This window comes from Phalaenopsis equestris, unplaced genomic scaffold (assembly GCF_001263595.1).
Source record: "Phalaenopsis equestris unplaced genomic scaffold, ASM126359v1 Scaffold000224, whole genome shotgun sequence".
Classification (NCBI taxonomy): domain Eukaryota; kingdom Viridiplantae; phylum Streptophyta; class Magnoliopsida; order Asparagales; family Orchidaceae; genus Phalaenopsis; species Phalaenopsis equestris.
In genome coordinates, this window is record NW_018164666.1 from 5,176,376 (window position 1) to 5,190,702 (window position 14,327).

General features: G+C 31.8%; 1 protein-coding gene across 1 annotated transcript; it reads right to left on the reverse strand.

Moving 5' to 3' along the window:
- Positions 1-5,547: 5,547 nt before the first annotated feature.
- On the reverse strand, positions 5,548-13,212 carry LOC110023479 (eukaryotic initiation factor 4A-8-like). The gene is made up of 5 exons (XM_020722920.1): positions 13,072-13,212; positions 8,386-8,456; positions 8,195-8,301; positions 7,651-8,081; positions 5,548-6,314 (listed from the first exon to the last, which is right to left on the reverse strand). Exons 2-5 carry the CDS (start codon positions 8,451-8,453, stop codon positions 5,679-5,681), a joined length of 1,242 nt encoding a protein of 413 aa, XP_020578579.1. The 5' UTR covers positions 8,454-8,456; positions 13,072-13,212; the 3' UTR covers positions 5,548-5,678.
- Between the last annotated feature and the right edge of the window lie 1,115 nt (positions 13,213-14,327).

The following is a 14,327-nucleotide window of genomic DNA, read 5'->3' on the forward strand; positions in this document are numbered from 1 at the left end:
CATGCCCCAATGCTTAGGTTACCTGATTAGGGTTGTCAAAACAACTCTTTGTTTGTGAACAATTCGTGTTCAGCTCGCTAAGCAAACGAGTCGAACACGAACGCACTTTTTGAGCTAGAAATATAAACGAGTCGAACACAAGAGCTCGTTTACGCCCCTATTTGTAAGGCTCTATACGAACGAAGCTGGAGCAAGCTCGGGTTTGGCTTCTGTTCGGCTTGTTAGAAATTGTTCGTGTTCGAAATTAAATCGTGAACAATGTGTTCGTATTTGACTTGATTTAAGTATTTGTGTTCGTGTTCAGCTCGTGTTTGGCTCGAAATTGGATCGTTAAAATTAAATTGAAAAAAATAGATGTAAAATGTTGGATTCTAACATGGACAAAATGTATGCAAAAGAAGACACTAACCACGTTACTGCAAAAGGTGTTACAATTTAATTTAGGTATAAATATATAAATTATATATTTATATAAATAATATATGTAATATATTATTATATAAATAATTATATAAATTTATTTTTATTTCGAGCTAAAATGAGCCGAACACAAACGAACAAAGAGTTGTTTGTTTTCGGCTCGTTATAATTCGAGCTTTAAAAATTTGTTCGTGTTCGGCTAGTTTACTTAACGAAAGAGTCGAACATGAGTTGTTCCCGAACAAAGAGCTTTTTTTACGGTGCAAGGTGTTTGTATAAAAGTAGGATTTTAAAAGGGATTTATTATATTTAAAATAATTTTAGTTCATTTAAAATTAAATCCAATTAAATTTTTTTGAAGCATTAGATATAACTCTTTTTTTTCTCAAGCTAAATCTCTTAAATCTAATTAATAAATGGATTTAATAAATCCAGAATAAATAAATGGAAGAAGTAAAAAATGAGATTTAACTTAACATCGAATTTATTTAATCTATTTAGGTTGTTTGTTGGATTTAAGTTAAATTCATGTTTAAATTCCGTATTAAATATATTGTCAAACACCACCTTAGAGTAGAATTTAAGGAAAATTTAACCTAAATATTGTCATACGATCATTTTGGGTAAAATAAAACATTGAATTTGATAAATCCAAATTTCACGTATTTCGGCCTTAAATCCCAGATTTACTAAATCCCGTGGATTTGTGGATTTAGTAAATCCGAAATGAATAGCTCACATGAGAAAAGATATGAAGTTACCTTTTTTCAATGGTTTCTGGTAGGAAGGAGAGGAGTGGAAGGAGGAGAAAAATGGAAGTGGAGTTTAAGGTCTCGATAAGTCGTGATCCCGTCATTGCATTCTCAGCTAGCTCCAATTGTGACTGTATCACGAGGGTTCGGTCACGAAAGCGATGGTTTTTGGACGAAACAGAGAGGAGGGAGGGACATTCAAGTATTTCGGAGAAGGAGAAGTGATGTAGGTGAGGGTTTTATTAATTTAATTGATTAATAATTAAAAACAAAATAAAGTAGTATCAAATTAATTATAATTAAATAAAATTATAATATCATTTTATTAGTAATTAATAAAAGATAAATATCAATTTTTTATTCATTCAAAAAATTTATAAGTAATTATTAATTAATATAATTAATAACTAATTGATTATTGATTCGTAAATGTTAAACCTATATTTAATAATTAATTTAATAAAATTTGTATCAATAATTAATTATTTAACTAAATATATAATTGTTAATTATCATAATTTAAAATAAAATATTAATTGAATTTAAGAAGTTAACAGATTTTGATTATTATGTGATGTTTTAAGAAATAAAATTTACATTATTTATTAAATTGTACTTTGGTTTGTTGTTAAAGCCTAACAGTCATAATAGATTTTTAAATTTTGATAGAAATTGCAAATAGTTTCTCAAGATTTAGCAGAATTTACTGAATACGTTGCTAAACAATTTTAGGATATAACCCTCTCAGAATTTACTAATTTCAGATTTATAGGATTAACTAAATCCTATAACTTAAATTAACTGAAAATTATTGGAAAAAAGGATTAATTAAATTAATGATATTTATAATTTAGTTTAATTTATAGTAATAATTCTTAGGGCTAAATAGTTATCAATGATAAATAAAATATTATATTATGTTAAATCGAATTTAAATTAAGTAATTAGAACTGGTTAAACAATTGAATCAATATTGTTGATCAATTTTAAAAAATTACAAAATACTAATTTATTTAAATTAAAACAACTTTATTAAATATTTACATAGAAATTGTTTTTAAATTGATTATGTAAATTATAAATTATGAATTAATTGATATATTATCTTATACTAGCATGCTTAAATTAATTTAATTGATATTAACAAAATTTAAATTAGTATAGTAAGCGGTCACAAATATTTTTTTTTTCTTAACGTGAACTTACAAAATTTTATATTTTGGAATAAGTAGCCAAGATATATTTTTTAATTTACAGGATTTAGGGTCTATTTAGGGCAGCTGCAGCTTGTCCAGTTTATCTAGATAAACAGTTTATCCTAATAATCTGCTGATCAACAACTTTTCCTGACAAATTGATTTTGATAAACTCAAACAAACATGATCTTATTTTTTTCACAATCTAATGCCCAAATTTTAGGGAACCTGACTAATTAACAATGACGAAAATACTCACGTTCACTTGGGCAAACTCCAATGCTCCAAATGAAGATGTCATCGCACAAACAGCCAAGGGCCCCTAAGGTTTTCAAAGCCATAACAGAACAGCACTAATAAATTATGACAACGTGAGACTCGAATAAAAATAAATAGACAATTAGGGCTAATAGTTTCCTTGCTTTAGAAATCAATAGTCAGAAGGATCATGTAGCGATTTTCCTAATAGTTTTCATACAAAAAATTTCACAGACTCAACAAACCATTTCCCCAAAAAAAGACTCAGTAACAGAACAAGGAAAAAATAGATAGTTGATAGATCTTACAAAAACAAGAACAATACAAAAGGAAAATTGATGTAAACAATAATGAACAAAATGGAGAGCAAATTAACAACCCCGCCTCGCACAACACAGCCTGTCAAGAAGAAAAAGCAGAGGGCCAGCAAGTACCGACAAAAGAACTGCTATCTCGGCTGCTTTCGATTCTTGAACGCAACGAATGCAATCCGAGGAACTGCAGCACCGCTCCTTCAAACATGAAGAACCCAACGGCGAGTGGGTTGAGCGATTCGACGGGAGGAGGAGAAGGCGAACGGGAGTTAGGGGGCAGCTTATAAGTGCGCGCCGCCATACCTTTTGGTTCTCGCGTTTCGCCAGTTTATCCAAAACTGCATTTAGGTTTTTACACTAAACGCAGGCCGCGGGTCGACCCTGGCCCCGCGGGCCACATTTCAGGATAAGCAGCTTATCCTAAAACGCACAAGCTGCCCCAAACGGACCCATTTGAAAATTTGGCCGTTTGGGGCACTTTTATGTCCGTTTGGGGCAGCATATCCATTGCCGCCGAGTTTTGAAAATTTGGCCTCACCATTTGAAAATTGTGTTTGAACAGTTTATCTGAAAACACAGTTGGTTTTTTATACTAAACGCGGAAAGCGGGTTGAATCCCGCGGTTCGTATATTTATGATAAACTGTTTATTTGGATAAGCAAAAGCTGCCCCAAAAGCACCTGCGAATTACGTTTTCAGAACGCGTTTTCCAAACAGTCGGTGGCCATTCTCAAAACGTCCTTCCCAAACGCACCCTTAAATTCTGCATAATTTAAGTGTCTATTTGGCGCAGCTGTTGATTATTTATAGTTTGCTAATAAACAAATTATTCTGATAATCTAATAATTTACAGCTTATCAAAATAAGCTGACTTGTTGTTTGGGGGGGGAGCTTATTTAGAATATCTTATTAATAGATGTTGTTAGATAAATGATCATTATATCTCTGTTTGATGAAACTGTTTGTAATAAAACTGTATGTAATCATTTAAGTAATTACATACAAGTTTATAATTACATACAAGTTTATCTATTATAATTAAATTGATGATATAACAATTAATTAAAATTAAAATTTTGATATAATTAATTATATATTCTTAAAATTATGATATATAAAGTTATTTTCTCCAAACTTCTCATCTTCACCCTAAACCCCCAAAACAATCGCCTTCGTGAACAAACATTCGCATACAAGCGCCATTAGAGCGAGCTGGGAAGGCAACGACTGGATCACGGTTTACAGTGACTACCGAAACTACCGTCTCTCTCATTCTTCTAATTCGCTCCTACCAGAAACCTTAAACCATCGAGCATCGAGGAAGGTAAGCCTGTTTGTGCCATTCAGGAAACCGAAACTTTCTCTTCGCTTGGTTAGAGGGCCACCTCGTGCCCAAAAGACAGAGGAAACATCGAGGGCGAGAGGGCACCAGAGGAAATTTTCACGCTAACGTGGGAAGCAGATGCAGGACGCGGCTCCTTCCCTGTTTCGCCTTCTATTAAGGAAATCTTGTAAGTGCGTCCGAGCGGCATCAATAATCTGCGCCGAACGTATTTTTCAAACACCTCTACGGCGTTTTCATACCGCCACCGTACCCCAATAAGCTGCCCCAAACAGACCCTCCTCAAAAAGTGAATTAGCACCAAATGAAGATTAGATTAATGATTGGATTTAGAGATTCATATTATTAAAATAATTTATTATATTTAGTTTATGTGTATCAATTTTGTTGAATCTTTTTAGGGCATAGGGTATCGTATTGAATGGGCATTGGTGTCAATCCAAAGCATATTTTAAGAGGAAGATGTGGAAGAAGATGATAAATATGTATTGTCAAAGCTCATGTTTTTATTCTCTTCCTTGAATATTTGGAGAAAGAAATGATTTTTAGAGGAAGGGGTTTTTAGTTTGAGTCAAAGAAGTTGACCCCCCAACATAAAAAAAAAAGACAAAAAGTTTTAATATTAAATCTCATAAGTCATTATACCTCCCACAATGTCTTTTTAAAAACATTGTGATGGGTGTCAAACGACGCCATAAATATAGATGGACGTATGTACTATAATGCAATGAAAGACTTCTTTGATAGTTGGGTTGGCTTTTAAGTTAGCAGTAATCTTAAACTTACAGAAGCATAGGATATTGATCAATTTTTTCATAATTTCCCCAATCATGTATTTTTAAGCTAGGAGTGATAGCTTCATAAATTTTTCAATTTTGAAATTTGTTACTACTATATACTAAATTTGAATACTTAACCACAACTCTCTCGTACCTATACTCATTGCATCCGTCTAAAAAACTGAATGATAAAAACAATACAACTCATACAAGTCAAATCAGGGTGATCACAAGTAATTCAATCAATCATCACAAGCAATCACACAAAGAATAATTTATAGCTGCTAAAATGAGGTAAAAAAGTATAAAGTCAATGAAACTTTCATTTAAAAAAAAAAAAGTTAAAATGATAAAGAGTAATTTCAAAACCAAGCCTAAAATGCTAAAAGTGAGCATAAAACAAGCAGTGTTTATAAGAAAACGATCCATCATATCCACACGCAACTATAAATTTGCCAACACAAAACATCACCACCACCACTAAACTGCAACAAAAAAATCTACAAATATACCCTCACTAGTCCATTTTTGAGATAACCATTTGCAAATAAATACACCTTAAATACAGCCACCCATTCTAATGAGATCCAGTCATGCAAAAATAAAAAGCGAGAACTTTAGAGTAGGTCTGCGACATTTGAAGGCAACTCTTCGATCAACACATTGTAGAACTTCTGGATATCGAAAAGCATCCGCGTATCATCGCTAGTGACGAAGTTAATCGCCACACCCTTCCGCCCAAACCGCCCGCTTCGTCCGATGCGGTGGAGATAGTTCTCCGGCTGCGACGGCAGATCGTAGTTTACGACGAGCGAAACCTGCTGCACGTCGATACCACGAGCAAGAAGATCGGTGGTAATAAGAACACGAGAAGACCCGGAGCGGAATTCACGCATGATGATGTCTCGAGTGTTCTGATCCATGTCCCCGTGAGTGGCGGAAACTGTGTGATCTTTAGCCCTCATCTTGTCGGTCAACCAATCCACCTTCCGACGAGTGTTGACGAAGATGACGCTCTGAGTAATGGCCAAGGTCTCGTATAGGTCGCAGAGAGTATCCAGCTTCCATTCTTCCTTCTCGACATTTACGTAGAATTGCTTGATGCCCTCGAGGGTGAGCTCATCTCTCTTCACGAGGATCCTCACAGGTTTGTTCATGAATTTGCTGGTGATTTCGAGGGCCTCTGGAGGCATTGTAGCAGAAAAAATTCCAACCTGAATCTTTGATGGAAGAAGCTGAAAGATATCATATATCTGAAATGGGAAAAAGCATCAATATAGTGATTAATCAATTCATATAGATAGGAAAAGTTTGACTAGCACATTTAGTTAACAATGTCTAAGACAGATTAAATTTGCCATATGAAGCTTCAAACTTTTGGATTGAAAGATAAAGGAATTGGATGGTTATAATCTTCAAGTTAAGATTAGAAGATAATTTATAAAATAATTTTGGGAAGTGATTGATTGATGAACTATTACAAGTTATGCATGTAAAAGAATAGAAATATATTGGTTCTAGTATTTAAAAAAAAAACATTGAGGCTTATAATGACTGTTAGAAAGTTAAAAGACCTACTAAAAAGGGGGAATGGGCAAAGAAAGGCTACAATTTTTAAAGTTATATATAACATGTATGGTACAATGTAGAAAACGGGAGACAAAATAGCCAAGACAAGAGATTAGAGACTATATATTTTAATTAAGTTAGATAATTAGAAGTGAAAATAAGAAAATCCTACTTAATGATGAGGAGATCAAGGAAAGGTGAAAGTTCAAGTTTGAGAAATCATTATAAAAAAAAAAAATATATATATATATATATATATATATATATATATATTAGGAAAGCAAAATGAACTATATAAGGAGCATGCTATAGCATGATACAAAAAAGTGAAATGGGATAACTTCGCTCAAAAAAAAAGCATAAAAGAAAAGTATTAGATTCAAATGAAACATCCATTGAGATTTGGAGTGTTAAAAGGTATATTTCAAGGATAGGATTAAAAAATTTTCAATGAAATTTGAAGACAAATGACACAAAATGACTGGATAAAATTTCCGGACATTGAAATAATTGCATGTGGAGAAAACATAGAAGAAAGCATATAAAAAAAAAAAAATGCTCATTGTGATATCCAGTCCTACGGTAAGAAAGTTCACTCTCAACACAGTTGCCATTTGCCAAAAAAAAAGGGGGGGCATTTACATACATATTTACATATCTAACACCTATACTTTATTTTTTTAGATTTATACCACCCAAATCTTTGAAATCAAATAAAAAAAATACCACCATTTTAACCTTTCAAAAAGTGAAATACACCTGCCTAGCTAAGGCGGCATGACTTGTAAAAATTGAAGTTAAGGTGTTAGGAAAGTGAATACATAAGAATTGACTAGTATGCGTGTACATCTTCCAATCAAAACCTTCAAAAATGAGAAGTGCAATTAAAAAGCAATAAAGCTTAATTTATTTTCATTTCGTGGGAGACAAAAACAAAAATATACGGAATAGTTGAGCCAACCAAATTATAAAAAACATGCATATAATCTAAAAGTAAGCAAGAAAGTCATAAAAAAAAACCTGATCCTTGAACCCACGAGACAACATTTCATCCGCCTCATCCAAAACAAACATTTTGATGTAGTCGGGAATAAGAGACTGCCTCCTTAACATATCAAACACACGACCAGGTGTGCCAACAACAACATGAACACCACTAGAAAGTATTCGCTGATCCTCCCTAACGCTCGTCCCTCCAACACAGGCATGAACCTTCACACCAAGGTAATCACCGAGAGCTCGCATAACTTTTTCGATCTGTTGAGCCAATTCCCTAGTAGGAGCAAGAACCAAAGCCTGACATTCAACCAAACCATAATCGAGTTGCTGCAGGATTCCAGAACAAAAAGTCGCCGTCTTTCCCGTCCCAGATTGTGCCTGTTGAATAACATCCAGGCCCTTGCAGAAAGGAACAATTCCCCTTTGCTGAATAGCAGAAGGTTTCTCGAACCCTACCATAGAAAAAATTTAAATTGACATAATTACCAAAACAAAAATTTTTCTATCCCTCAAATTATATCGTATATAGAATGCACTGAAAGGGTGAGTCTGAGCAATAACGCACCATAACCATAAATGCCTCTAAGAAGATTTTCCTGAAGGCCCATGGAATCAAAGCTTTCATAAACCTCATCGTAAGTTGTAAAGAAATCCTGTCCATCACCCGTAAGCCTACAATCACCCACAAAAAGCATTAATTAGATACCGTACAACAGAGGACTAAGAAGAGATTTTTTGAGTTCGAATAATTAATACAGCTCATTCAGTTTTGCGTCGTATTGTTGACCATCAAATTGAGAGCCTTCAGGTGCAAGCCCAGCCATTTTCTAGAGAAAAAGAAAAAAACAGAAATGCAAAACAATAGTGAGAAATACGAAAGAATAATAACATAGCATGAGAGCAATATCTTTTAGCAGAATTTATAAATATATATATATATATATATATATGCAGTTCAATAGACATAGCAAGAAGCTAGTAATAAACTAATTAATAAGATTTACCAAATAAAACTGAAAAACAAAACAAGGGAAGCAGGATGGGTGAGTACAGATTCTAAATCGCCATTCCATGAAGAGAGTTCTAATATTATAGAAAACATAGAGTCCTCAAAATTGGCAAGGATGTGTGGTTCTCAACATTGTTAGGCTCATTCTATGGGACTGCACAGTTAAATAAAATGTCGGGTCACTTTGTGTATATGTTTGATTTTATGAACAAATATTATGTAATGTAACTGAAACTTACAAATTATCAAAAAGCATTTGATCATTTTATTTAATGTATTATGATTTGAATGATCTAGAATCATAAAAAATTAATTTTGAGCCTACTTTTGTCAGACAATTAAATATAAGAATTTCAAAAACCTATAAAATCTATTGATTCTCTAAAATATGAAAAAATTATTATTTCAGTCATTTATCCATAAACAACTATAGCACAACACTTTTAAAACAAAAATATTCAAACAACAGAATTGCTTCTGCAACAATAGTTTTTAACCGGCAAATTTCGTATAGCAATTTTTGAAACGAGATTTCATACAACCACAACTCTCCTAAGCACACCCTAGTAAATGAATTTGTAATCAATATTACTCCGATAAGTTCTTTTGATGTTCAAATTTCTTTGCTACAAAATTAGCTCCTCCTCCACCTCTTCCATGTAGATAAACCCAGTTATCACCATTTCAGAAATCAAAAATATATTTATTCCACATTAAGTTTCTTATTGATTCATAGCCATAGGTTTCATTGAGGATGCGTTTGGGACAACAACGATTGTATGAATATCAGTTCAAAAGTTACTATAAAAAATTCACTTTTTAATTGTTGAATAAAATATCAACTATTGTAGAAGCATTTTTTTTTATTTGAAAAATCCAATTTCGAAAGTGATGTGTTGTAGTTGTCTGTAGATAAATGTCTGAAATATCTTTTTGTTTGTATTTTAGAGAATTCATAGATTTTTTAGATATTTATAACTTTAATATTTAACTGTGTATATGAAATCTTAGAGATACAAAAGTAGACTCAAAATTTTTTTTTATAATTCTAAATCATTCACATCATAATATATTAAACCAAATTATCAAGTATTTTTTGATAATTTGCAAGCATAGTATTATATTACATAATACTTGTTCATAAAATCAAATATATAACATTGAATCACATTAACTAAAACATTGATGATTTGCTCTAACTCGACCATCTCATTAGCACTTTCTTAATAACTTGTGCAAGGGTTAACAATATCGTTATCAATATCCATTATCAATTGCCTCAATCGATACTCATATGTTTTAAAAAGTATTGATCCATTTTTTATCTATATTTGTTGATTCGAAATAAAAAATTCTTAAAACAAAACATGATCATGATTTTATACATTCTTCGAGATAGTCATTTTATGCCATGCTCAAAGATAAAGAATGAATCTCAAGTAACAAAGTTCATCATCAAGGAGATAATCCATCCCAACCCCACACCTTAAATACCAATTAGTGTTGGCCATGATAAAGATCTAAAGAAACATTTTGCTGCCCTAAATATTTTCTCTTTTCTTAAAAAGACAATCAAATAAATGTTGTAAACACTGACTTAAAATAATGCATGACAATGTTTCTCGTTAAAAATTTTTTAGGCCTACTTCTACTGATTGCAAAAATCGCATATTGATTATTATATAGGACAATTTTATGCTCCAATCTTAGTTATGCAAATAGTATAATACACGTGTTGTTGCATATTATGATATTACACAAACAATCACAAAAAATTCATTGCAAGAACTTCTGCACAATAACCTTTTCTTCATTTGTTGGAGACATCACGCACCAACCAATAACTCCTTGATTGCTAATGAGAAATTGTAGCGTATAGCACCAAATCTCTTTGATGAGTACCACAACATAAACTCTCAAGAAGCAAACTCTCATAAGTTATGGAAACTGATGCAAACCATAACCTCAACAAAGTCACACCCTATTAATTACAATTAAAATCTACATTTTTTTTGCACATTATTAGGTACCATAAACATTATATTTTGTAATACTAAATTCATATACTATTTGTTTTTTTTTTTTTCATTTCAGCTTTGGAATGTTTCATCTTGTTCCTTACAAGTGACTTACATGTGTGTGTGTGTGTGTGAGTTTTTTGTTATTCCTTATAAGTTAGTTGTACACTTATGTGTGTGTTTCAACTTAAACGTATGCGCGCGCGCGTGTGTTTCATGTGAACGAGTGAGTGAATATGTGCGGGCGCGTGTGTGGCCAAAAACATTTTGAAGATGGGAAAAATTCCATAAAATTGAAATTCCTCCAAGATAATTAATGGGCTAGCACTATGGGTCCTCCTCATGTTGCATAGTGCTTTCCCTTTTGTTAAAATAGTTTATACATAAACATGTAGAAGTAAATGTGGTGGAAAGACACAGTATTTAATGAGCAAATTGAGAGGAAGAAGAACCCTAGCCAAAACATGCAAGTGGGAGGGCGGAGCTGTAATTTGCCAGTGGCATGAAGTCTAAGGAACTCCAAATGCAAGGCTTTTCGACGTAAACGGAAAGCACCAAACAATATAAGGAGCACACATAGTGCTAACCCATGAATTCTCTTGGTGGAATTTTCAATTTTATGTAATTTTTTCCCTCATTAAAAATGCTTTGGGCACACAAACGCACAAATAAAACACACAAACAAGCTTATACCTCCCTTATAAGGAATAACACGAAACTCCCACACACACACATGTACCTCACTTCTAAGGAATAAGAAGAAATATTTCAAAGCTGAAGTGAAAACAAACAAATAACATATGAATTTATTATACAAAATATAATGTTTATGGCATCTAATAATGTGAAAAGAAATTGCCATGGCCAACACTATATTTTTTTAGATCTTTATCATGGCCAACACTAATTGATATTTAAGGAGTAGATTTGGGATGTATTATCTCCTTGATAAATAACTTTGTTACATGAGTACCATTATTTAGTATACTTTGTAACAACTTTTGTTGGATGTAATTTAGTGCAATCGATTCATGATTGTTAATGGAGGAGCATTCATCTCTCTAAGAAATCTAGATTTGATGGTACATGGCTCAAAATTATTTTTGTATTTGAGAATGTTACTTGGGTGTTGTGCATTAATATTATGATGTTTTTTTATATATGAAAACACTTATTAACTATATGTTAATTACATTTATAAAATAATATGAATTTTGTTGATGTAGTGGGCTATTATTGTTAGCAAACTGGGAATGTGTTGCTAAAATTTTATCCATGAACATAAAAAAGGGTCATAGGCTAATGTTCAATTAAGCAATCACCGTATTTTATCTTACTATATAATTAAATGCTAATCATAATTGCATAGTAATTAGCAAGGAGGGATATGAAAGTAATTGGATCTAGTACTACAATCCTAGTGACAACATTCACAACATGATCAACTTTTCTAAGATAATTGTCTAAAATCGCACTACAAATAGTGTGCTAAATGATGTTTGCTCAACCTAAGATTACAGAAAAAATATTTGTTATAGACTTACAATCACTATTGCAGATTCAAACATAGATATAGTTGCGTATCACACACTTAAATTGAACTCCTTATCACGAGTTAAAGTACTTTTACTTTTTTTAATTCAAACTACATATCTGATAACCTCTATTAAGCACACTAATGAAGATAGCCATCACCAATCAAGAGAAGCACACAAACATTTAAATATCCCCCCTCACTGGTAATTTTCTTAATGTACCAAAGCCATATATTAAATTAAGACCTTGAATAAAATTATTACTTATCAGTTGAACTCCTAAGCTACAAAACAAGTTAAGCCAAAATTAAGCATGATTTGTGATCAAACACACACCGATGGTTCACTCTCATTTTAAGGGAAAGAAAACCAAAACAAGACATGAAATTAAAAATCCTGAGAATCAAAATTTGAAAGTTTATTAGTGACAAATAAGTACTACATACAGGCAAAAGAAATCCTCATCTATCCAATAATGTGATCCATTGAAAGATAAACCAAACATATCGGTGAAACAGTATAGCATATAAGAAGAAACTGAAAATAGCATATCAAAGTCGAAAGCATTCAAATCATTGCAATACAGATAATCAAACATAAAACAATTTTAAAAAAAAATAAATAAATTTATCACTAAGCCGGTGGCAAAAACACAGTCAAATGTCTCACTATGCTCTGCATCATAGTCAATCCTTCATTCCAAAAATATTATTAAAATAACCATAGTCAACTGCAGATCTAAGGCACAGAAACAACGGAATATAACCGGCAATAGATAGCTGATCATCATTTCCATCAAATACAACTAATTCAATCGAAGATCAACTAAAGTAAATAAATACAGCAAATATTGAAAATAATAAAAAACTTAAGAAGATACCAGAAACAATGGCCAATTGAATCGAGAAGAAGACCGATGTGAGAGAGAGACGAAGTCTTCGGCCGCTATTTGCTGCGACGGGAAGGGGGTTTCGCACCAAATTACCGCGGAATTTATCGTTAGGGCGATCCGCCGAACGTGATGCAGTTATTTCTTTTTCAATTTATTTTGTGCTTTCTTTTATTTTTTAACTAAAATAAATGCCCCATAATAGTAAAGGTTGAAGGGGAAAAATTCAGTTGTTTATTTACTTAAAAAAATATTTTTAGAAGTTATTTATGGCCAAAATATGCTTATTTTCCTTGTATCCAATTACTATATTTTTTAGTCATAATTACATGCAAATCATTGAAAATATTGATATTTATAAATTAAACATCTAATTGATTTTTTTTGAAAAACCAAACCGATGTCATGAATAAACAATTGAGAATTTGATAAAAGATAAAAAATATGAGTTAGAATTTTACCATGATTTTGATATTTGAGTGAGAATTAGGAAAATGGGTGAAAGGGGAGGGTTGATTTGCAAATAGCAAGTTTTGGGTGGTCTACATATAATTGAACCCCTTTTTTTAATAGTTTATGATGTATGATGGAATGGAACTCTAATGATTAACATGATAGAATATGGAATAATGGAATAGTGTGTTTTGATTCTTGTTAGGATGTGTGAAAATAATGTTTAGATCTAGTTCAAAACATGATCAAATATAGTTTGAATATACTAAACATGAATAAATTCCTGCTCTTAATCATATTGTTCAATCATTATTTGAATCAAATTTAACTATGATTAGAACAAGGGCAGGATAAGATATGAACATGTATGCAAACATGTCTGAACATAGGTTGGAACACTTTTGAACATTATTCAAATATGATCAGATCCATGTTCGAAATATGTTATGACTAATGATATAATTTAAAAATATCATTCAAGTATTAGCATTCATATACTATACAAAGAAGAATGAAAGTAGGGTATACAAATTAAATGGATATTAAAAAAAGATAAAGCAAATAATTGATGGTGCTAAAAAAAAAGTTTGAATATCTCTAGATTTTATGTACAAAATAATAGAGGTTAATCTAAAAATAAAAGTGGTTTACCATTTTAATTAAGCATGACAAACAATATTGATTCCTTCAATTGGACTACTTAATAATTATAATATAATTTTTTTTTTCTTAAGATGATATTCTTGTTCATTCAACACCACTCTCATATATGTGTTTAATGCTTCCAAAAAAGA

Excerpts from the sequence above, each read along its gene's own strand:
- LOC110023479 (XM_020722920.1), bottom strand. The coding sequence starts at position 8,453 with ATGGCTGGGCTTGCACCTGAAGGCTCTCAATTTGATGGTCAACAATAC. Across the intron at positions 8,302-8,385 it reads GACGCAAAACTGAATGAGCT|GCTTACGGGTGATGGACAGG; the intron begins GTATTAATTATT and ends GGGTGATTGTAG. Across the intron at positions 6,315-7,650 it reads CTCGTGGGTTCAAGGATCAG|ATATATGATATCTTTCAGCT; the intron begins GTTTTTTTTTAT and ends TTCCCATTTCAG.